The 21,490-nt window shown below is 42.9% G+C and overlaps 1 protein-coding gene across 5 annotated transcripts in view; it reads left to right on the plus strand.

Annotated features, from left to right (window-relative positions):
- MECOM (MDS1 and EVI1 complex locus) overlaps positions 1–20,981 on the plus strand; it is a 45,886-nt gene extending 24,905 nt beyond the window's left edge. For 3 of the 5 annotated variants that reach the window (XM_054282551.1, XM_054282552.1, XM_054282553.1), the window contains exons 8-14: positions 9,049–9,215; positions 11,553–11,630; positions 13,361–13,530; positions 14,588–14,732; positions 17,445–17,681; positions 18,240–18,426; positions 19,352–20,981. In XM_054282551.1, the coding sequence (XP_054138526.1) occupies positions 9,049–9,215; positions 11,553–11,630; positions 13,361–13,530; positions 14,588–14,732; positions 17,445–17,681; positions 18,240–18,426; positions 19,352–19,486 (1,119 nt within the window). In that variant the 3' untranslated portion in view covers positions 19,487–20,981. Of the gene's footprint in view, positions 1–2,022; positions 2,050–9,048; positions 9,216–11,552; positions 11,631–13,360; positions 13,531–14,587; positions 14,733–17,444; positions 17,682–18,239; positions 18,427–19,351 lie in introns of all 5 variants that reach the window. The other 2 variants (XM_054282548.1, XM_054282550.1) reach the window with 1 other exon arrangement.
- The last annotated feature ends 509 nt before the right edge of the window (positions 20,982–21,490 follow it).

The following is a 21,490-nucleotide window of genomic DNA, read 5'->3' on the forward strand; positions in this document are numbered from 1 at the left end:
GACCATGAGCTGCTGTTTCTGGTTCAGGTTCCTCTGAATTCCTGGGCAAAACAGCCCAATTACCACTTGTTTTTTTTCCTATTGAAGTCCTATATTATTTTGTCCTAACTTGCATACAGTATGTCCTGAAACATGCCACGTCTGCAGAACTGGGAAGAGCAGCTGATAGCATGTATGGTTGCAGGTGCACAACACTCATTTCCAATTTCAATGTCTGAACAAAGTGTTGGATTGTGTGTGAAAGTATTTAGTAGTATTTACATGCCATGAGTATTTATGGCATTATGTAAGTATTTATAAGCATTAAATAAGAATTTAAGGTGTATTAAAGTCACTGAGAATTTATGTGCCAGGTTTCATAGCAGCTTAACACCTCCTGCTGAGTTACCTTAAATAAGGTAAATCTGCCCAACGGGCAACACAAGTGAAAATTCCCCTTTAGTAGCAGATAGTGCTAATGCATAAATACACAAAGCACCTCAATCTGCTTTTTGTCCCTGCTGTGAAACAGGCTGGTTCCTCCCCATCAAGTCAATGATTCTGTTAGAGCAGCTAGGCAGCTATAAATTATGAGAAAATTATTTAAATGAGGGCATTTTAGATACCTCATTGACAGAAAAAGCAGGATCATATTGCTTAGTGATCTCTAGCTGTTGAGAAGCTGTAACTCAGAGTGGTTCAGTGATTTGGGGATTCTGAAGGTGTTGCTGCAGGTTGGCCTGATGCCAGTGGTGAGTGGGGTGGTCAATGGGTGGGAAAGGGGGTAAAATTCACTGTTTGGAGTTTGGTTGGATATTGAGTTGGATAGGAGTTGGAAAGGAGTTGGATATTCTTTTATGTATTCTTTTATGGATTTGGATATTCTTTTATGCATTATTTTATGTTATGTATTTATTATATTATATAGTTGGGTATTCTTTTGTGTGGCTGAGTTACCTGGGGATCTGGGAGTCAGGTGAGATGTGAAATGGAGACATGGGGCATTTCCCTGTTAATGGGAGTGATGTTCAGGCCTTCACCCTCTGTGTTTTGTCCCAGGGAGTTGTTGAATCTCTTGTTGGTGCCCGAGGAAGGTCCCAGTGCTGTCACCAAGGCTGTCAGTGTGAGGAGGAGGTGTCAGTGCCACCTCCCCATGGCAGAGCCAGCCCAGGTGGGGCAGGAGGGAGGGCTGTCTCTGCAGAACCCACATTTCTCGCTGTGCAACAGAACAAACAGCCCATGGCCAAGCCTGGCTTTGGTTTTATCATTTACCTGAGTGAGAGGGGTGATGTCTGTGACTGGGTGTGAGCTGGATCGATGCAGAGGTCAGCAGTGTAACAGGCACTAAGGAACGCTGTGAAGGAAAACCAAACCACCAGCACATGTCCTGTCAAAAAAGTGAATGTCAAACTGCTTTCTTTCAAACTTTAATAGAACAGAAAGGGGCCTTCTGTTTGCATAGGCAGAGTCTGGCTTGGTGTTTATGGAGGGCTGGGGAGCAGCTTCCAGAAAAGCTGTTTTTCCTTTATAGTCCTGTTCACCCCTGTAAAAGTACAGGTGGGAAGTGCTCCAGGAGTTTTCATTTTCTGCTGGCAGGATTGAAAATATTTACAAACTTATTGTTCATGTCCTAAAAGCTTGTGGTTTTGTTGTTGAATTTATTCCGGAAAATTGCCATCTCAGGGACCAAGAATTTATTGTTTCTTAACTGGGTAATATGACAGCAAACAGATGGATCTTTCAAATAGGTTTCTGAAATAGAACTTACAGACATAAACCCTGAAGTCTGTATCCTGGCCCTGGCTGGGCAAATATCCTCCCTGTACCCAAAAGCTATGAAAATTAGGTAATTTAATGGCATTCCACAATAATTTGCCATTACAAGGATTGTAATTTTTAGGAAGAGAACACCCCTGTCCAATAAATCATTCATAAAAAGATTTTAATTAGTATCTTTAAATAAAATCTTAATAAGTACATTGATTGCAATAAGGATTCCAATGCAGGAATAATGTGTTGTTTTTGTTTCAATTTTGCTCCCAGTTCCAATTGCCTGATCAAAGAATTTGGGTAAGTTCATTGCTTATATTTTTAATATAATCACTGTGAAATAAATTGCATAAGAAAAATATAATATGAAAGATAACTTACCTCTCATTTATGGAGCATGCCACTCTTTCCTACAGGGTCTTACAGCTAAGCAGATGAATATGCTCTTATGAAAAATTGGCTTTATTTTTATGTACCTGATCCTGCTGGTTTTGTTTGGTGAAGGCAATGGGAGCTTTACCTGAGTGAGGGTTGCAGAATGCAGGCTTTTGTTTATATGTGACTGAAATTGTTCCAAGTCATTTTCCTTCAGAGATTGCAGTGAAATTTTCAGGCTGAAATCTTGTTAGATAGCAATAGTTAATAAATATTTAATCTGCATTAAAATACAGAATCTCAGAGGATTTTATGTTTTTCTCTCACTTAGGTGGGAGTTAGTAACTTTACTAGTCACTTTAATAGCTTTGAAATTTTGAGCCTAATTGCTCATTGCAGTGCTTAAAGCAGAAATAAAATACTTATTTATTTGCTGTGTTTAGGTCAAATTTGTCCTGTGTGTACACTTACATCATCCTCCTTACACGAACAGGGCTTGTGCTTTAAATGCACAATGGGATAAATTTGGGCTTTCTCTTCTATTTTTACAAAACCTTGTTTTTAATACATCTAAATAGTTCATGAGAAGGAAAAAATTAAAAAAACAAAAAAAGAACCACAGCAACTGCTTTTGCAGATGCATCTCCAAAAGGGCCGAGTTCTGATCTCGCACCGCTGGCTGCTCAGCTGCAGTGCTGAACCCGTAAATGCTTGTCCCAGATTTTCCCAGCCTCTGGGCTCTGGAGGGGAGAGCTGGAGCCAGCAGTTTGCAGGATGGATCATGGGCTGGGGTTCTGACTCTCTCACTCACTGCTGCTCCTGGCTCTCGCTGCCCCTGGATTTTCTCCAGGCACAGCCAGAGCTCTGCAGAGATCCTGCGGCGCTGCTCTGCTCCAGTGTGTCCCTGCTGCAGGAGGGGCTCTGAGCCCTGCCCTCTGCTCCCTGCCCTCCTTGGGGCATCCCTAGAGCAGGGCTGGAGCTTTGCTTTGTGTGAGATTAATCCCACTTGCTGCTGGGAAGAGCTGCCTTCTGCAGATGCAGAGGTGCTCTGAAAGGAGCTGAGCAGCACCAAAGGGCTCCTGAGAGCACCCAGAGGTGCTGCAAGAGCTCAGCAAGCAGGAGGTGGGGTTAGATGCCTGACTTGGAGAGCACAGGAGGTGGTTCCCAAATATTTTCCTTGGGAAATTTGTTGTAGGACAAGAAGGAGCCACAGTAGGATTTGTGATTTGGCCCAGGAACCCTTAATCCTCTGCTTTGAGGAAAGTGGCTCTGCTTCAGCAGGTTGGGAAGTGGAAAAACCCAGTGCAGTCTGTTTCTTCTGTCTGATTTCCTTGATTTTGGCTTAGCCCTCAAATTTCCATCATTCTGCTCCTTTTGTGAGTGTATGTCTCCTGGCTGTGCTCACGCTTTGGGCAGCTCCAGCAGAAATAGGTGTTTAAAACATGAAGTGACTGAGCAGGATGCTGATTCATGGATGAATCTCCATCTTGAGAGATTTGGTTATGTCACACAAGCCTTTCCATCTCAATTCCCACTTGCATGTGCCACATATTTCAAGATTATTTGAGATTGGTTTTTCATTGTTTGGCAGGAGCCCTATGGTGCAAATCAATGAACATCTGTTTTGAATGGATCAGGATTAATTTGATCTCTTTATGCCATTTTGGTCCCATCAGGAGAAGGTTGCTCTAAGGAGGTTCTGTAATTTTAGGCAGACGATATTTGCTTTAGAAAGAACCATTGTAAATAATTAAAACAATTTTATAAATAAATGGAAAGGAATTTGGTGAGTGCCTTAACAAGGCTTTTGTTTTACTGGGCTTAGTTTTAGGGCATGATCCATTCTGCTAACTGAGCTTAATCCCCACCAACTGTATTCATACAAATCCAGTTATTCTGGAGGCATATTGCAGCTCAGAAGGAGTTTCTTGCTACTGCTTCATAAAGTTCAGCCACATGTGATAGGTCTCTTGAACGTGAATATAACTCAGCCAAGTTCCAGGGCTGGCTGTCCAAATACACTCAAGACAACACGATTCACAAATTGCAGATTTTAGAGGCAACATTATAACTTCAGCTGGGGAAGGGAGAAATGCTGAGCTTTAGCAGTTGGATTTTGAAGAGTTCCCCAAATAACAGTAGTAAAAATAGAAAGCAAACACTTGAACAGTTTTTTTTCCCATGAGGTCTGGCCATAAAGTCAGTTGTTTTTGTGATAGTAGCAATGAAGCAGTCACGTTTGTCAAACAGGAGGTCATGTAATTCATGGCATTGTCTGCGAGATTATTTCACATCATCAGGTTATTCTGAAAAAGCAGCAACAGCAAACCTTCACTTTATTTATGCCACTTTTTCTTGGGTTGGTTAATAAATTTTAAGACAAATGTTCAAGGCCCCTGCTGATGATATCTTGCCCGCTGAAATGTTTATAAATACTTGTTTTAGCCGATTATGGTAATGTCTGCATTTTTGAGTCGGAGCTGGGGAATTGTGACTGCACATTAGTTTGCGTCAGTCGGAGGTTAATAGCCTCTCAGGGAGGTGGGGGAAAGCTGCTTCCTTTTCCAGACATCTGGACACAGATAGAATCAACAACTCTTATATGTGTAAATCAAAAGTTACTGTTCTATATAAAACACTGTCATTCACTGATGGCAGATTAGGGGCGCACGTGACCTGTCCGTGAGGCAATAGCTGTGTGGAAAATGTGTAACAGGATCTTCCCCCTCTCCTGCCTCCTCAGAGGGCTTCCTCCATGGGCATGGCAATCCCACTAATCCAATCCTTGGGGTCAAGCAGTGCTTCCCCTCCTCGTGCCCCATTCAGGGATCAGCACAGCCCTTGGGTGTTGGGTTGGGGTGCAGAACCCCCTGAGAGCACAGCTGGTGTCTTCAGGCACACACCTGCCTCCCTGGTGGTCCCAGGGACCATCCCTGGAGAGGGGAGGTGACCATGACCACCCACCCAACGCCCAGGACAGGCACTTCCACCAACACCTCTCTCCAGGAGCTGGTGGATTGAGTAGCATCTCCATGGCCAACACAACTCCTTTGGAGGCAGGTCTTGCCTTGCCATTCGTAGTAAGAGTGTTTGTAAGCAAGAGCAGCTATTTCAGGTGTGTTTTAGAAGAGGGAGGTTCATTGTGGAAGAAGGAAAGTCATCTCCTGGGTTAACATTTAGTCATTAAAAAAAGAAGGGGGGCCGGGGCGGGGAAAGGGGAAGAACAAAATTGTGATTTTTACAATCATTGAAAATTACCAGTGGGTCCACCTTGGAGTGTCACTGGGCTGAACCGTGGCATATGTCTGTAAATGCCATAGGAAGAAGGGTGAGCAGGCAGAGAGTTTGTGGCTGTTCACTGCGAGTACACAAATCCAGAACTGACTATGAAGATTGTGCAGAGATTCAGAGAAAGCTGAGACACCAGGATTAAAACAACCATGAAAGTCAATGTCAGTAAATACTCATTAATACCATGGGGAAAGTGTGACTTTTAACTCCTGTCATTCAGGAAAAAGATCTTGAAGTTGGTAGTCTTATGAAAATATCACCTGAGTGCTTAGCAGAAAGGAGTTGAAAACATCATTATGTAATAGTGGCTTCAGGTCTTGAATACAGCTAATGTTCCTCTCAAAAAGGCCATAGCAAGATTAGAAAAGACACAGAAAAGTGCAACAATGATGATCACAGGTAGGGAACAGCTTCCATTCAAAAAGAAGCTAAGTAGATTTTGATTTTTTTCAGCTGGGAAAAAAATGCCTGAGGGGGCTGTGCCTCAGCTCCGTGAGCCCATGAATGGTGAGCAGAACCTGAATGAGGAATGGTTATTCATTAGGGATAACAATACCAAAAAAAAACCCCCACAAAAAATATCAGGCAAAAGGCTCAGCAGGAACAAAAGCCAGTATCTTTTCATATGCACCTAATTAAATTGGTGAACTCTCCTTGGCAGAAGTAGAAATGGGTTTGAAAAGGTTTAGCCAAGTGAATGGGAGCAGCGGCCAATGTTCAATATTGTAACAGGGATGCAGCCTCCAGTTAATGCTCCTGCACCTCCCTGTGCTGGTGGGGGGTAATTGGAGGATCTGTCCCTTGCCCACCCTCCTGCTTGTCCCCTGGAGCCCCTGCTTGGCACCAAGCGCCACCTTCCAAAAGCCCACGTGGCAGGTTTAGAATTCATGCTTGGAATTTTGGTGTCTGAGTGAGTCCTCAATGCAAACCCCCTGGATTTCTCACTGCTCAGCTGCTGTTTTGCAAGTAGACTGTGAGCAGGGGCTGTCTGCCTGCACTGAAGGCGATGGACAGCATTTTGGGGATCAGGGTTGCAGGATTTCATGAGCTGTAAAATGCCCCCACAGCCCAGGGACCCATCTCACAGTAGGGATTTGCATCTTGAAGGCTCTGAGCACCAACACACTGCAGGACTTCTTTAGAAAACGCCCCAATTTTGGTTCTTGGGAGCCCTAACTGCAGCAGATAGTACCAGCTATAATTATCCTGATAGCAGTGGAGTGACAGTGCCTTGGATCAGCGAAGCTGTGGGGCCAAACACTTCCCATTGGTGCTGCTGCAGTTCTTGAAAAACATAAATCATACCAGGTCACCACATAAGTCAGGCTTTAAACAATAAAAAAGCCAAAAAACCAAACAGCAAAACAGCAAGCACAGTAGTCATTCCTATGGTGAGAAACATATTTTTAGAAAGCGAGTAATACTTTAGAATAATTGGAAGTGCTCGTGTTTCCTCTGGATGAGGGATTTAAGATTAGGTGCTGATTTCATACCTATTTTGGGACTGATGTAATCCTGGAGGCAGTGTTGGAGGTAGAGCTGGTCTGTGTTGTTGTTCATGAAACAAGAGTATCTCAGTTTCTACTCTGCAAAATCCTGGAAATAAGAACTAAAACAAAAATCAGCATGACTAAGCCATTTTAAATGTAAAGGGGAAAATAGTTGCTTTAATATATTACTGGCGGGCACCATGTGCATGAGAAATTGTGATCCAAAAATGATTTAAACCCACTAGATAATGAAATGGACTTGAATATTAAATATACATAAATAAAACATTTATTATACTTCTCAGTACCCTTATTATTCTTCACCATAAATATATGATATCATAACCCCTGCTCTGTCTTGTCATTGCTAATCAGCCCAAAGGGCATTTTTCATTCAAACCATTTATTTTCAGCAGTTGTAAAATAGATGAGTGAATTTTTGTGGGGAGCAATTAGAAGGAATTAAAGGTAGTGGAAGGATTATTTTTAAAGCTTTAAGAATCAATTCCAACTAAAGGAGAATATGAAGTCGTATAAAAAGAAATATATGGTAATGTTGAGGTGTATGGGTTGATAATGACATCTCGGTGCCGAGATAGAATTACCTCCTCTCCCAGCAGCATCATCATTACATATCTCATGCCTGTGATCAGTACATGTCAAAATCCTTCATATTGACAAATGTGCTGTCCACTTGCATCTGTGGAGAATGTTTTAGCAGCTGAGTGATTATGAATCAAACCCCAGAGCTTACAGCCCTTAGTGCCTCGCAATGCTTTCACATTTGTTGCCTGACAAGTAAATGTATCTTGACTTCCCTCTGAGATTTTTTTATTTTTTTCCCACTGTGTTTGATGAAAGACATTTGGCAAATTGGCAGTGGTACCCTGTACGTTGCAATTTGTACTCAGCATTAGGAATCTGAGCATGAAATGAGAGGGCAGGCTACAGGCTAAAGGGAAAAAAACAACCCAGCCCAAAGGCAGAGCTAACCATCATGGAAATAGTCATGCCAGGAGACAACCGTGTAATTCTGCCAATGAAAATAAAATTAAATAAACCTGCAAAAATTCCCAGTCCTTCCAATTAAAATTTCAGTTTTCCAACAATCAGAGGAGCCTTTTATGGATTTTGAAGAACAGTCTGTGGAGGTTTTCCAGCTGAGAAGGGTTCAACATCTTGTCTTTCATATAATTTCCTTCTTTGTTACAAGCAAGATCTTGCACAGGGCTCATGCTATGGGTTTTGTGCTCTGTAGGTGAGAGCTTGGCTTTCTTTTTTTTTTCATTTGTTTGTGGTGTTATGGAGAGGTGGATGGTTATTCTCACCTGTCAGTAGGCTCAGCTGCATTCTTGAACTCTTCAAGTGGAAATGTTTGAGGTTTTGGAGGAGCTTTTCATGGTCAGTTCCAGACAACTAAAAGGAAACTGATCTCCAGAAATTATTTAATCCCCACTGCCTGCAAATTACAGACAGCTAATCAAGAGTGGAGCCATCCCAAAGCACATGGGAGTTACAAGCAACTAGAGGTAGAGCAAGAATATAAAGAGGTGGAAAAATAGCATAGGCATCTAACAGGGAATGTGAATACAGAGCACCAAACCCACCAAAGCTTCATTTCTTCTGTGTTTGTTTAATTGTCTTTGGCTGTGATGGGCTACAACACTGGACTGGGTGGTTGGATGTGGCTGGGACATTGATGGAGCCTCTTTGGATCTGGATTGTTGCATCCCTTCGTTGAACTACAGTGTTCATAAGGTTTCCTCTGCAATATGCGTCCTCTGCAAGTCCTTAAAAAAATAAAATTGGAAGTTCAGTTATTTCTGTTCATTTGGTAATAAATATTCAATGATTTCTGTAGATGGGATTGCATAGACTGGTAGGCACACAACCACAGAGCGTGACTGCAAAACCTGGAATTTTGTAGGAGCTGGGGCTTAAAAATAAGAAGACATGAACACTGGCTGATTATTACTCTCATGACCCATAATTTTCAAGACTGCAAATCTACACTGAATTTTTTTTTCCTTTTTTTCTTCTTTCACTTGTCAGTTGACGTTCTCTGCATTTCGGGTTGCCGGTGGGGGTAGAAATCCAAGGAGATTACTTACGGTGGTGGGCTCTGTGCTCTCTCCTGCTGCAGGTGTCAGCCATAGAGAACATGGCCGAGAAGCTGGAGAGCTTCAGCGCCCTGAAGCCCGAGGCCAGCGAGCTGATCCAGTCGGTGCCGTCCATGTTCAACTTCCGCGCGCCGCCCAGCGCGCTGCCCGAGACGCTGCTGCGCAAGGGCAAGGAGCGCTACACCTGCAGGTACCACTGCAACCCCCTGCTCTGAAATCCAACAGAGAGGCTCTCTGGGCTCGCCGTGCCCAGCGTGGAGAGCGTTTCCCTTTGGGGTTCCTGGCCTGGATCAGGAATGGCGTGGCCAGCTGGAGCAGGGAGGTTGTTCTGTCCCGGTACTGGGCACTGGTGAGGGCACACCCTGAGTGCTGTGCCCAGTTCTGGCCCCTCAGTTTGGGAAGGACTTTGAGATGCTTGAGGGCATCCAGATGGGGCAGTGAGGATGGTGAGGGGCTGGGAACACAAACCCTGTGAGGAACAGCTGAGGGAGCTGGGGGTGCTCAGCCTGGAGAAAACGAGAATCAGGGCTGCCCTCATCACTCTGCACAACTCCCTGAAAGGTGCCTGTAGCCAGGAGGGGTTGTTCTTTTTCTCCAAGAACTGGAAAGCACAGGGGCAATCCAAGATAACAAGGAAGACTCTTCACACACAATGAGAGGACACAGCCTCAAGCTGTACCAAGGGAAATATAGGTTAGATATTGGGAAAGAGATTTTTACAGAAAGGGTGGTAAAGTACTGGAATGGTCTGCCCAGGGAGGTGTTAGAGTCACCATCCCTGGATGTGTTTAATACAAGGGTGGGTGTGGCACCGGGTGCCAGAGTTTAATTGAGGTGTTGGGGCTGGGTTGGGCTTGATGATCTTGAAGGTCTCTTCCAACCCAGTGATTCTATGATTCTGTTTATTAAATTATTGGTGTTACGAAACAAAGGGCTCTCCCTTGATGCCTTAGAGTGGCTGCCTAGAACAGAGGCTGGATAAGATTAAGAGAATAAAAGCAGGTATTTGTTAAAGGCCTTCAGTAGGTACACCTTGGGCTGTCAGAAGCCTCCCAGAGGCTACACCCAAGATGGGCAACAGTCACGAGTTTTTCAGACAATTATAAGTTTGGCCCATTTACATATCAGAGGTTAATCCTCCAATTACAGTTTCAGGTAATGAAGTAATTTACTCCAAGTTTGCCCCTCCCAATTCACTGTTGTTTACATGTCTTCTTGAGTTTCAGGCCCAGAGAGGAACTGTTTTGTCAGTAGAAGACAGTAACTAACACTGTATATGGAGTTTTAGAGTTATACACGAAAGCAGTACAAGATTTGAAAAATATAAAAGCTAAATCCTAAGGCATCACCCTGTATCACAGTGGTTTGATAAATGAGGTGGAAACCGTTAAATAAACAATTCTTTTTTTTCCAAATTTTCTCATCACTTTCATATATAAAAGCATGCTTTCATAATTGATTTTTTTGATCATAAACTACAGACGTGTTTTCTCTCTGGCTTCTGGTTTTAATATCCAAAGGGATCAGTGATAAAATACATGACTTATTAGGACTTGTGTGTACAGACTTAAAAAAAAAAACCCCACAATGAAGATAGTCATTGAATGTGCACCCAAAATGAATGGGAGCTTTGTCCAGGAGAGTGGAATTAGCTGTGTGGGTATTTTGAAGGCTTATGCATCACGTTGTGAAAAAAATAAATGGGATGTTAAAAGTGAAGGGATGCAATCTTCAAAGTCATTGCATGGAGCTGCCACCACCCTCATTCGCTTAAGAGAGTGCTGTGTGTGCTCTGTCCCCATGCAAAAATGTCCTCAACAGAATGGGCCAATTATAAACTGCATATTAACATGCAACTTGAATGAAGGGGAGAGCTCACAATAATTTTTTTTTTTGCCATTATTTTTCCTGTGACATATTATCGAGTTTGGAGAATGGTTTTTAAATTGCACTGCTTAAGTCTCTATATCATCTCCAGAATGTGCAGGCGTTTGACACTGGCATATCGGTTTATCTGATCTTTTTGAAAACATGTCACCTTCTTTGAAGACATGTTGTTATAGAAACATACCTTGATGGATTAGGTCTTTGAGTCTTGTCTGCTCTGATCCTATTCAATGCACAGAGCGGTGTCACGTTTGCTGACACGTAGAATTGGTTGAAAGGTTTGAAATTTGCTTACACAGAGGCAGAAATCCAAGGCTTTAATAACAGATTCTCTTGATTCCAAATCTGAATGAGGCTGATAATCACCCAGTGGGCTTAGAACCTTGGGGTGATCTTTGAAACAGGTTTTTCATAGAACCCTTGCTTCTGCACAAGCAAATCTGATTGGTGACAGCAGTTCCAGCCCCACTCTTGTGTCTGTGTGGATCCCTTACATTTGCAGAGTGCTTTTATTGGGATGATGTTGCACCAAAGCAATGGGACCATGCTGTGATGATTCCATTCGGGCTGTGCATCCAGCTCAAACTGGGATGAAGCCACTGAAGGTTGTGTTGTCTTATCAAACATTTTCTTATCACAGATACTGTGGCAAGATTTTTCCAAGATCTGCAAACCTGACCCGTCACCTGCGGACGCACACTGGAGAGCAGCCCTACAGGTACCACACCTCACCCCTGTCTGTGCTGTGGTCAAGCTTTGGGGTCCCTTCCAGTGCAGACATTTTCTCTGGATAAAGCCAGGGAATCCAACACCCTTGCTGGACCAGCTCCAGCCCTTCCTCCTTAGCTTTGGACCCACCATTGCATTTTGGTGTCAGAGTTTTGTGCTGATACTCGATGTTGCAGCTGCAGAAAGGGGGAGAGTTTTGGTTTTAACAAAGTCCTTTTGGCTGGGGCAGCTTCCCAACACAACCCCCAAGTCCTGCCTTTGCTGGCAGGGTGGCTGGCACTGCTGAACCAGTGTGACTGAAGTGATGTTCAGTAGGGCTCATGGACTATTTTCCATTACAAAAATGTTTTTTGCTGGAGTTCCACGGTGTTATATGCAGCCTAAATTTGGGTGATTTGTCAGTCATCCGATTTCTGAAAGGTCCTGGTTGCAAAGGCATTACTGTATTTATTTGTTTCCTGCCTAATCTGGATCCTTTCTGGGGTCTGCTTAACCAAAACCCATGTGGGTGTACTCTCCTGTTGATAAGAACATGTGTGTGATACTGAATCCAGGACGGTCACATGTAGAAATGTGTATAAAGCTTCACCTTATTGAAAATGAAAGGCTAATTTAAACTGGAAAGAGGCCAGTTCATGTTCCAGTAAAACAAATGCACAGATTTCTGCATTTTATGAGCTGTAAAGAGCAGAGTAAGCTCATTGTTTGTGAGGAAACAATGTTTTTTGCATCTAGTCTCTTTGGGAAATGAGATTCACATCTAATTTTATTGAAGGGAGGTCTTGATGCATGTTATACCCGTCCACTGCATAAAAGCCACAAGCAATTAGTAGCATAATGGGTGATTTCAGCACTAAAAAAAATTTTACATCCTTGACAAGTGTAAGAGAGGCACGGGAGAAGTAAAAGATTGAAAAACTAAAGTGGTGAAGACTCTTGGCTGGTTGCCAGCCAGAGAATTTGGAATAGTTATACTATGACTTAGTAATGGCTTAAAGAGCAATACAGTAAAGGCTTTAGGGACTCCAAATCGCTGCAGAGTATGAAAATTGATGCCTCTGGTACCAGAGTGATAGACTAAACTACTCACATTGGCACAGTATTAAAGGTTGGGATTGTTTATTGCTGGTTTTTGCAAGATAACCGAATTTCCTCTGGGATTAGCAATCAAGCAAGCTAATTCCTCAAGAAAAGATTTAATCACACAGTATAATTTAGAATAGGAAAAGAAATAGCCCTTTTTACCTTATTTGAGCATTAGAAGAGATCTGTTTCATGTTTTTTCCAAAAGTGTTTAATTGTATTGTATTGGCAGCACATGAAACAATAGAGTTATTGCTCTACTGTTTTCAAACTTCCCAACTTTGCATGCAACAGTTTTAAAAACATGGGACTCAATTACCATAGCTAATTTGATGTCATTAGCTCAGAAATATTATGCTCATTGCTAGAGGCAGTACTTAAAATATAAAGTCTAATATGAATTAAAGCTGAAAACCCCACCATAGAAGTTGTGTCTCCATTCCAAGAGCACGGCTCTCTAGTTAGCCAAAATTTGTCTTTATGTCAGGGAGGATTGAGCCTCAGTAGGGAACAAGGAACTGTGGTTGGGTGCTGAGCCTGAGCCCAGAAGGCTCTTGGTGTATCTTAGGACGAATCTTACATTTCCAGCTACTAACAAACTCTTCCCTGCCCGCTTGTTTTGTTGGTTTTTTTCAGATGCAAATACTGTGACAGATCCTTCAGCATATCCTCTAACCTGCAGAGACATGTGCGCAACATCCACAATAAAGAGAAGCCATTCAAGTGTCACTTGTGTGACAGGTGTTTTGGTCAACAAACCAACCTTGACAGACATCTAAAAAAGCACGAGAACGGCAACATGTCTGGTATGTTGTGTCTTTTCCCTCCTGTCTCTTCCCTCCCCAGCCTGCTCCCTGTCCCATGTGCAGGGACTGCCCCTTCCCTGTCAGTGCTGCCACAGGCTCACGCTGCTCCAACGAGTGGGGAGTAGCAAAATATGTAAGTGCCTAAGCTCTGGTGACGTTTAAAGTGCTTTGAAAATCCCAGCATAAACTCTCCCCTCGTATAACTTAAGACCACTGGATGATGTCTTTTCTTTTGGTTTTAATTAAGCCGACCCATAGCGTCTAGAGAACAGACTGGGAAAATTGGTTTAATCCCATCTCTGCAATCACTTGGCTCTCAATAGGAGTCCTAGATTTAGAGTCTCAGGGGGCACTCTGAAAGATTTTCCTGGCACCTTCTGAAATATTCCCACTGTCAGGAGCTGAAAAGCGCTGGCTATTATGGAGCTAATGGTGCCTCTCAAGCCCCAAAGCAAATTGGTCACTGCACAGCAGCAGCACAGGCAGTGGCAGGAGGGGATGGCATTGGGCTGGCTTGGGTGTCTGCAGGGTTTAATGAAAACCCTCTCTGCAGTCCTTTCAGTCTGCATTTTGCCTCAGTGGAGACAACCATGGGCATGCAGTCAGTGCAGAGCTGTCCCTTCCCTATGCTCAGAGAACATGACACTGGGCTCTCAGTGAATATGCCAATGGCTGGTCCATGTTTTGAACAAATCTGCATAATTGATAGATTAAAAATTAAGTTCCATTTGCTCAGTTGAGCCATTGGTCTAAGGAGGACAGTTATCAATGGACAGTCTTGGAATCACAAGCAGCAGGAGGGAGATGTTGAAATACAGACATGGCAAAAGTGATGATAAATCATGGAAATGGTACCCAGCATGCAACCCAGTCATTTTGGCTGGAAATCACCTTTGCCCATTAATTACTGGTTTTATGGCCAAAAGCTGATAGTTCACACTGACCAGCTTTTGGCTCTCACCTATATCAAGCAGAGTTTCAATTTCATTTTGATTTAAATGGTTAAATATAGAAAATGTAAAGGAGCAGCAACAGACATCGTATGTTTTGCTTTAAGGTACTGCAACATCTTCACCTCACTCAGAACTGGAAAGCACAGGGGCAATCCTAGATGACAAGGAAGACTCTTACTTCACAGAAATTAGGAATTTTATTGGAAACAGCAACCACAACAATCAATCCCCCCGAAACTCAGAGGAGAGGTGAGTTGTGTCTGATCTGCCGTCAGGAGGTGCCCACCACTCCTTTTCCAGGTCTGCAGAACTGATTGTTCACTTTTGATGGTGTCTGGGGCCAGAGTTATTTCAGAATCTGTTTGATTCAGTGGCCACCTTGGTGTCTCAGGAAAAGAAATGTGTTGATTCTCTCCCCACTGGGTATGAAGATGTTCCAAGTGGCAGATGCTGGACAAGAGATTCCATCTGTGAACACATTTCTCCTTGTATCTGGAGCTCTCAGTTTCAGGCTCCCGCCATTGATTTAAGCCTGCTGAAAAATTCCTTCTCTTTACATTCACGGCAGAACAGGTGAATTCTACATCCTGTGGCTAGATGCATGGAGCCTTAGGATTTAAGTGCAATTTAAATGTGTAATTAATAAAGTAGACCGGGCTAAATTCTTGGATCAAATGAAAGATTGTAGCTGGAAGTCCTTTCCCGTAAGTAACTCAATCCCAAGAAAGATGCTGAGTAGCCAAAAGCCCGTGAGGCTGCGGGTGGGCGCTGGGAGTCCACAGAGCTCCAGCACGTGAAAGAGCTTTTTCTACTAAGATTTATTAAGTATATGGGTGTTTGAATTCTTCTGAACTAACAGAAGAGAGACCACTTCTAAATATTTTCAGTTAATAAAAGTACAGCTAAGCAGAAAAGGCTGTGGGACGGAGCTCCCACATATGTCTTTGGGATTGGTGTTGCATTATGCATTATTTTCCCTTTTTGAATTGGCATTACGTTATCAACATCAAAAAATTCTTGCTGTTGGTGGCAAACTTTGCTGTCTCCTCAATTTCTTGATGCCTTTGTGAAGGGATAAAAAGGGTGGACACGACACAATTTCCGCTATGGTATTGGATTAAGTGATTACATGCATATTCAAATTTCATTCCATCTTGATTGGCAATGAGGGCTTGGGTTTTTTTTCTTGCACATCTGGTCTCAACATGTCCTCCGACAGGAAGTCAGCAAAGTGGAAAGGTTGCTGGGTTGTGCAGTGTTTCCTTTCTAAATTTGGCACTTCAGACTGCTCTTGACGGATATTTTATCCCTGGCAAATTGCTGCATTTGAAAGCATAATTAGAGAATCTGTTTTCTTAATCACATGGCTTTTGTTACTTTGGTTGTAGTCCATCTCCCTTTCATTTCTAGCGGCCTCAATTGAGCATAACAAGCAAGTTGGCAGCCCAGACTGAGCCCAACAATTTCTTATTTCTGCCTATTTAAATAAAAGATGATAAAGAGATATTTCTCTGATGATCTTAGAGGGAGGCGGCTGCTTCAGCTCTCCCTGTTCTGCACAACCTCAGATTTTTTTGATACTCTTCTAAAGACAGACTGTTCCCTAGAGCTTTCTTCAATGCAATACTAAACTCATGGCAGTCAGCTGGAATTTGCTTGGAAAATAGATGAAACTCTAATATGTTCAGGAAAATGGTGCTATTATTGTGGCAGAGACCAGCTTTGCTCCTCAGAAAGTCAAATGTTAAACACCAGCAAGGCTGTGAGGGCTCATCTTATCTTGCTCCAACGTTGGGTCTATCCCATATTGTCCCGCACAGTTTGAAGCACGTGGAGTCTGAGGCGAACTGCGTGCGGACAATAAGGTTTCCATTTTTGTAACTGTATTCCTGGAAGAGTTAAGGACCTTTTGCACAATGAGAACAATAGATGAATCAAGGCCTCTGTGCTGCATGACGTGGTGGGGGCAGATACGGTGGTAGCACGAATTTTGGGGGGGCTCCACTGGATGCAGCTCGTTCACGTCCCCGTGCCTCTGGTTGGGTGTTCGTTGAGGCCGTGTTGGATTTCTTTAGTTCTCATTTGATGTGATGGAGACAATGCAGTCTGAATCCTACAGGGTTGAGACCATTACCAAACGAGCCCCTACTTCAGCGTGGGTATTATGCCCTTGATAAAAATCCCGTAGGAAGTAGTTAAGAGAAGTCATTGTCTGAGAGCAAAGGGCAGCGTAATAACAGTTTGTAGACCAAATGGTTTTCCATGTGTGTATTGCTGTAATTACTCATTTAATAAGAATAAATGCACTTAAATTGCCTTATGACCTTTCTTTTCATTGCTTTTTACCCTTCAAATGAGTCAATAACCTAGTTCAACATTGAGGTGACATTGCAGACCACTCTTCAGGTCTCCAGCTGAAATGCCTTACCTTCCCATGTATGAAATCCATACATTCAGTGAAGCAATATGGTTTCCAGAGGGGTGGTAGTGGGCAAAATTAATTATACATATAATTTTGACTTTAAAACTCTGAATGCAATATTGGATGTCATTTTTTTAAAAAATGCCAGATCGATTTTCAAAGTTTCTTGGCCCCTACAGCTTCTGTTCAAAGGCAGTGAGTTGTTTTGCCCAGACTACATGTATGATTGGAAACTTGAGATGAAATAATGCATGGGAAAATTTGGAATGGTTATCTGAACTCGCCTCTTGTTAGAACAGTAGTTTTAGCAGGATAACAGGAAAATCCCATGCTGATGGTGCTGTAACGTCCCACTGATTTCTGAGTGGAATTTTCTCCAATGCTGCATGAATGTCTGAAGCTAAGCAAGATATAAAATGCAGAAATGACTTTATTCTGCTGGGAGAGATGTTTTTCAGTTCTGCCTCCAAGAGGCTGCCCATGAGGAGCTTTCATATCTGATCTGTGTTTACAGCTTGCATTTGTTTTGCTCCTTTCAGAATGAATGGCAGCCACTTTAAGGATGAAAAAGCCATGGTAGCCAGCCAGAACTCGGATCTGCTGGACGACGAGGAGGCAGAGGATGAAGTAATGATGGATGAAGAGGATGAGGAGAGCGAAGTGGCAGGGAAGGCAGTCAAAGAGCCCGCGACGAGCGACATGCACGAGGGCACTCCCGAGGAGGATTATGAGGAAACGAGTGCTTTGGACATGAACTGCAAAGCTTCCCCTGGCAGGTTGGTTCCTTCCGAGTATTGGTGTGCCCGATAGGCGGGATGGGAACAATAAACCACGCAGGAGTGCCAGCACCAAACCGGCTGCCGTGGGAACCGCTGCGGAGCGGCCGCTTCCCACTCACAATAGCGACGTGCGTCCGTGTTTGGGTCAGCACCAGCCCTGCTCTCAGCCTCCTCGTGCAGGCTGGAGCCCTTGTTAGGAAAACTGAGTGTGCTTGGGGAGCTATTGTGAGGTTCTGGGTGAGACAGGAAGCAGGGTGAGACAGTTCCATGGGAGAGACGTTATCTGCTCCGCGAGCCGTCCTGGATCTCTCATAATGGCCTTGTGAAAGGCTGTGGAGACACCATGAGAGAGACAAACTCTCCCTCCCCCACTCAACTGCCCTTTCTTTGGAGCAGAAAAGGGAATTACTTTTACTTCAGGATTGCCATTCCATGAGGCAAAGTGGTTTATGGATGTGGAAAAGGGGGAAATTTCTCAGATGTGTAAATCTAAGATGAGGGCACGCAGAGAGGATCATTTAATTGACATTTAAAACCTCCGTGGTGTTTTTGTAGGTATAAAGAAGAGGAGTACAATAAGACTGGACTTTCAGCTTTGGACCACATAAGGCACTTCACAGATAGCCTCAAAATGAGGAAAATGGAAGAAAATCAATACAGTGAAGCTGAATTGGCAGCTTTCAATGCTTCCCAGCTGCCAGAGGACCTCAAGCAACCATTGTACAGGAAATCCAAATCCCAGGTAAAAGCTTAACTCAGTTAAAATATTTCTGTCACCAAATGCCCGCAGGATTAAGCTGTTAGTGTGTGGCAGGCAGGGTTGTTCCAGCTTTGTCAGACAGGGCTGTGCTCCATGTCCACAAACCTCAGGCTCACCCAACATCCCACTGCACCCCAGAGACATGGCAGGGTGCTCTGGTCCCTGAGAACAGAGGACTTGCATACTTTTTTCTTTTTTTTTTTTACTATTTTTGTTCTGCCTGCTGTCCCCAGAAATGCCACAATAAGAACTAGTCCCACTCTGCTGACACTGATGCTGCAGAGTTTAGCTGCAGCCTCACAGGGATGTGACTTGATCTTCTGGCTGGCTTGGCTTTTTGGTTGTTTTTTTTTTTTTTTGATGGATGGTACCACCTTTAGCTCCTCAGCATGTTTTACAAACAGCAATAACTGAAATGGCATCCTCGTGCTATTTTTTGCCGTTTTCTAAACATTAATTAATTAAAATTGGGTTTTTTAGCCCCTTTGAAAGATTCCTGTTTTAAAAACTGCAGAATATGCATGTAGGAAAGGTCAGCAAAGGAGACTGTTACATTTGGTGAAATACAGGACGAGACAAGGGATAATGTGATTCCTCAGCCTCTTGAAAAGAGACTCCTGTGCCAAGAATCTGAAGGCAAAGGAGACTTTGGGACCTTGTCAACTATTAAAGGTTCCTCTGAGCTTTGTGAAACCAGATGAAAGCAGAAATTATTATTACTATTAGTGAGTCAAAAGTGTCAGTGAAGGGGTTGACAGTGGTTTTTACCTAAAGCATTTAGTTGGGTTTTTTTGTAACTAAGCTGAGCCCCATGGCTGTATCCTGCCTGCCGCCCTGGCCGCGCACGGGTGGCGCGGGTCCAAGCTCAGGAGTGTGACCTCCTTGTCCCTCTTCTGTCCCCATGCAGGCCTATGCCATGATGCTCTCTCTCTCCGAGAAGGACTCCCTCCATTCTGCACCCCACAGTTCTCCCAACATGTGGCACAGTATGGCGAGAGCCGCCGCGGAATCCAGCGCCATCCAGTCCATCAGCCACGTATGACAGCGCGGAGTCGTTCCGAGGATGGGACCAAGTCCAAACCAGTAGCATGGCTCTTTCGTATATGACTATTTAAAAGACTGCTGAGCAGAATGCCTTATAAATCTGCAGGGTCACTCATTTAAAGTCCGGTGACCTTAAACGGAATAATTTTAAAGAAAAAAAAAAAAGAAAGAAACTATTTATTCTCAATATTTTGTTTTGCACAGCAAAGGCAGCTGCTGACTTCTGGAGGATCAATGCGACTTTAAAAAAAAATAAAAATTTAAAATTGTTTCAGTGGATTACGTAAACGGGGCCGGGAAAAAGTGTCTTCCAGTTCACCCGGCTTTGAGGGGCAGGGGCAGGAGGGTTAAGACTGCATTGATACACACATGGGCACTCCTTTAAAGTAGGAACTGAATGGATTTTCTTTTTGTATAAGATAGTTTGACACAGGATTGGGAACAGTTGCTTTTATGTACAAATCTCTTCATTAAAGCTTTATGCATTTTAGCCCTTCAAGGAAAGAAAATAGTTCTATCAAATGCACACTATCCATCGTAAATGTAGAAAGAAGTAACAGGGAATATTTTGTTCTCTCCGTAATTCTTTTACCTTCTCAACTGCATTGTTTAAAAAAAAAAGGAAAAACAAGGAGAAAAAAAAATGGCAGAAAAAGAAAGAACTCTAAGAAACAATACATAAGAGGCTTGTGTATATTGTAAACTATGAATGTTCACTACTCCAAGAAGCTAAATCATCCAGATAATTCCGTGAAAGCACCGCGTTCATCGACAGCACCACTAGTTCGAATCATTGTAAGGAGATTTTTTAATTTTCGACAATCATGTCACTATTTTGTTGTATTGTTTCCTTTCCCCCTACCCTCTTAATTTCTCCTTTGTGTTGTGTGTACCGTGTATTTATTTGTTGGCAAACGATTGTTTGTTGATTACAATAGCACTGTTCCTGTAACAAACAGCACTGCTCCAGTCCCCCACTGCGTTACGACGTAAGGCACCCATGTACTTCCAAAAAGAGTGAGGTGAACTGATCTGTGTATATGGGAGTGCAAAACAGTGTTTGAAATTTTCTTACATTCCTCTTTTATTTTTTTTTTTTTTGCCTTTTAATGAACTAAATAACTAATAGATGCGACTTAGTTTTGTTCTGTTTTTTTTTTTTTGTAATACAGTAAATTGATTCGATTGTATAAACAGTTATAATTTCTTCATGAAAGCATGATTCTTCTGATTAAAAAAACTGTACCCAATATTTTATGCTGGTTGTCTGCGAGCTTGTGTGATGTTATGTTCATGTTAATCCTATTTGTAAGATGAAGTGTTCCAAATTTATGTTTTAAAAAAATAAATAAATAACGGAAGGTATTCAGTTATTTTTTGGGGGTTTTTTTGGCCTTTAGTGAGGGACCAGATTTATTTTTCCTTTTGTTTATAATCTCATTTTGAAATAATCGGCAAGTTGAGGTACTTTCTTTAAATGCTTTGTACAATGTAACTGTTACGCATTTCAGTACATTACTATGGGAGGATCAACTTAAAAAAAAATAATAAAGGACTACAAAACTGAAGGGATCCATTTCCTTTTTGTCTTGGTTTTGTCTGAGTTGGGAGCAAAAACAAAAGGAGCATTTCCCTTGGAGCAAAGATGGATCTGTGGGGTCATGAGGGCAACCAGAGGATGGGGCACTGGGAGGTGTCTTGGACTTGGCCATGAAATGTGGGACCCGAGCCAGAGCCTCTCAATAGACTGACTGTTAGAGAGGTTTAGAAAGTCCTTTATGTTTCAAAACACTACCTTGGAAAAGAGGGATATTTAGGTCGTTTCACAGACGAGGTTGGTGCAGTGTCACCTTCAAAGGCACTTGTGGAGCCCTGACTTTGAGTCTTGCCTGCCTGCTGCTGGGTGGGAAGAAGCGGCTTGGCTGGTGCATAGTGAAATATTCACTCACCAGAGTGATCAAAATCCATGGCTGAGAAGCTAAATTAGCCTTCAATTGCATAA

This window comes from Melozone crissalis, unplaced genomic scaffold, assembly GCF_028551555.1.
Source record: "Melozone crissalis strain CALT ecotype California unplaced genomic scaffold, PUWL_Pcris_2 ptg000034l_1, whole genome shotgun sequence".
In the NCBI taxonomy this organism is placed as follows: domain Eukaryota; kingdom Metazoa; phylum Chordata; class Aves; order Passeriformes; family Passerellidae; genus Melozone; species Melozone crissalis.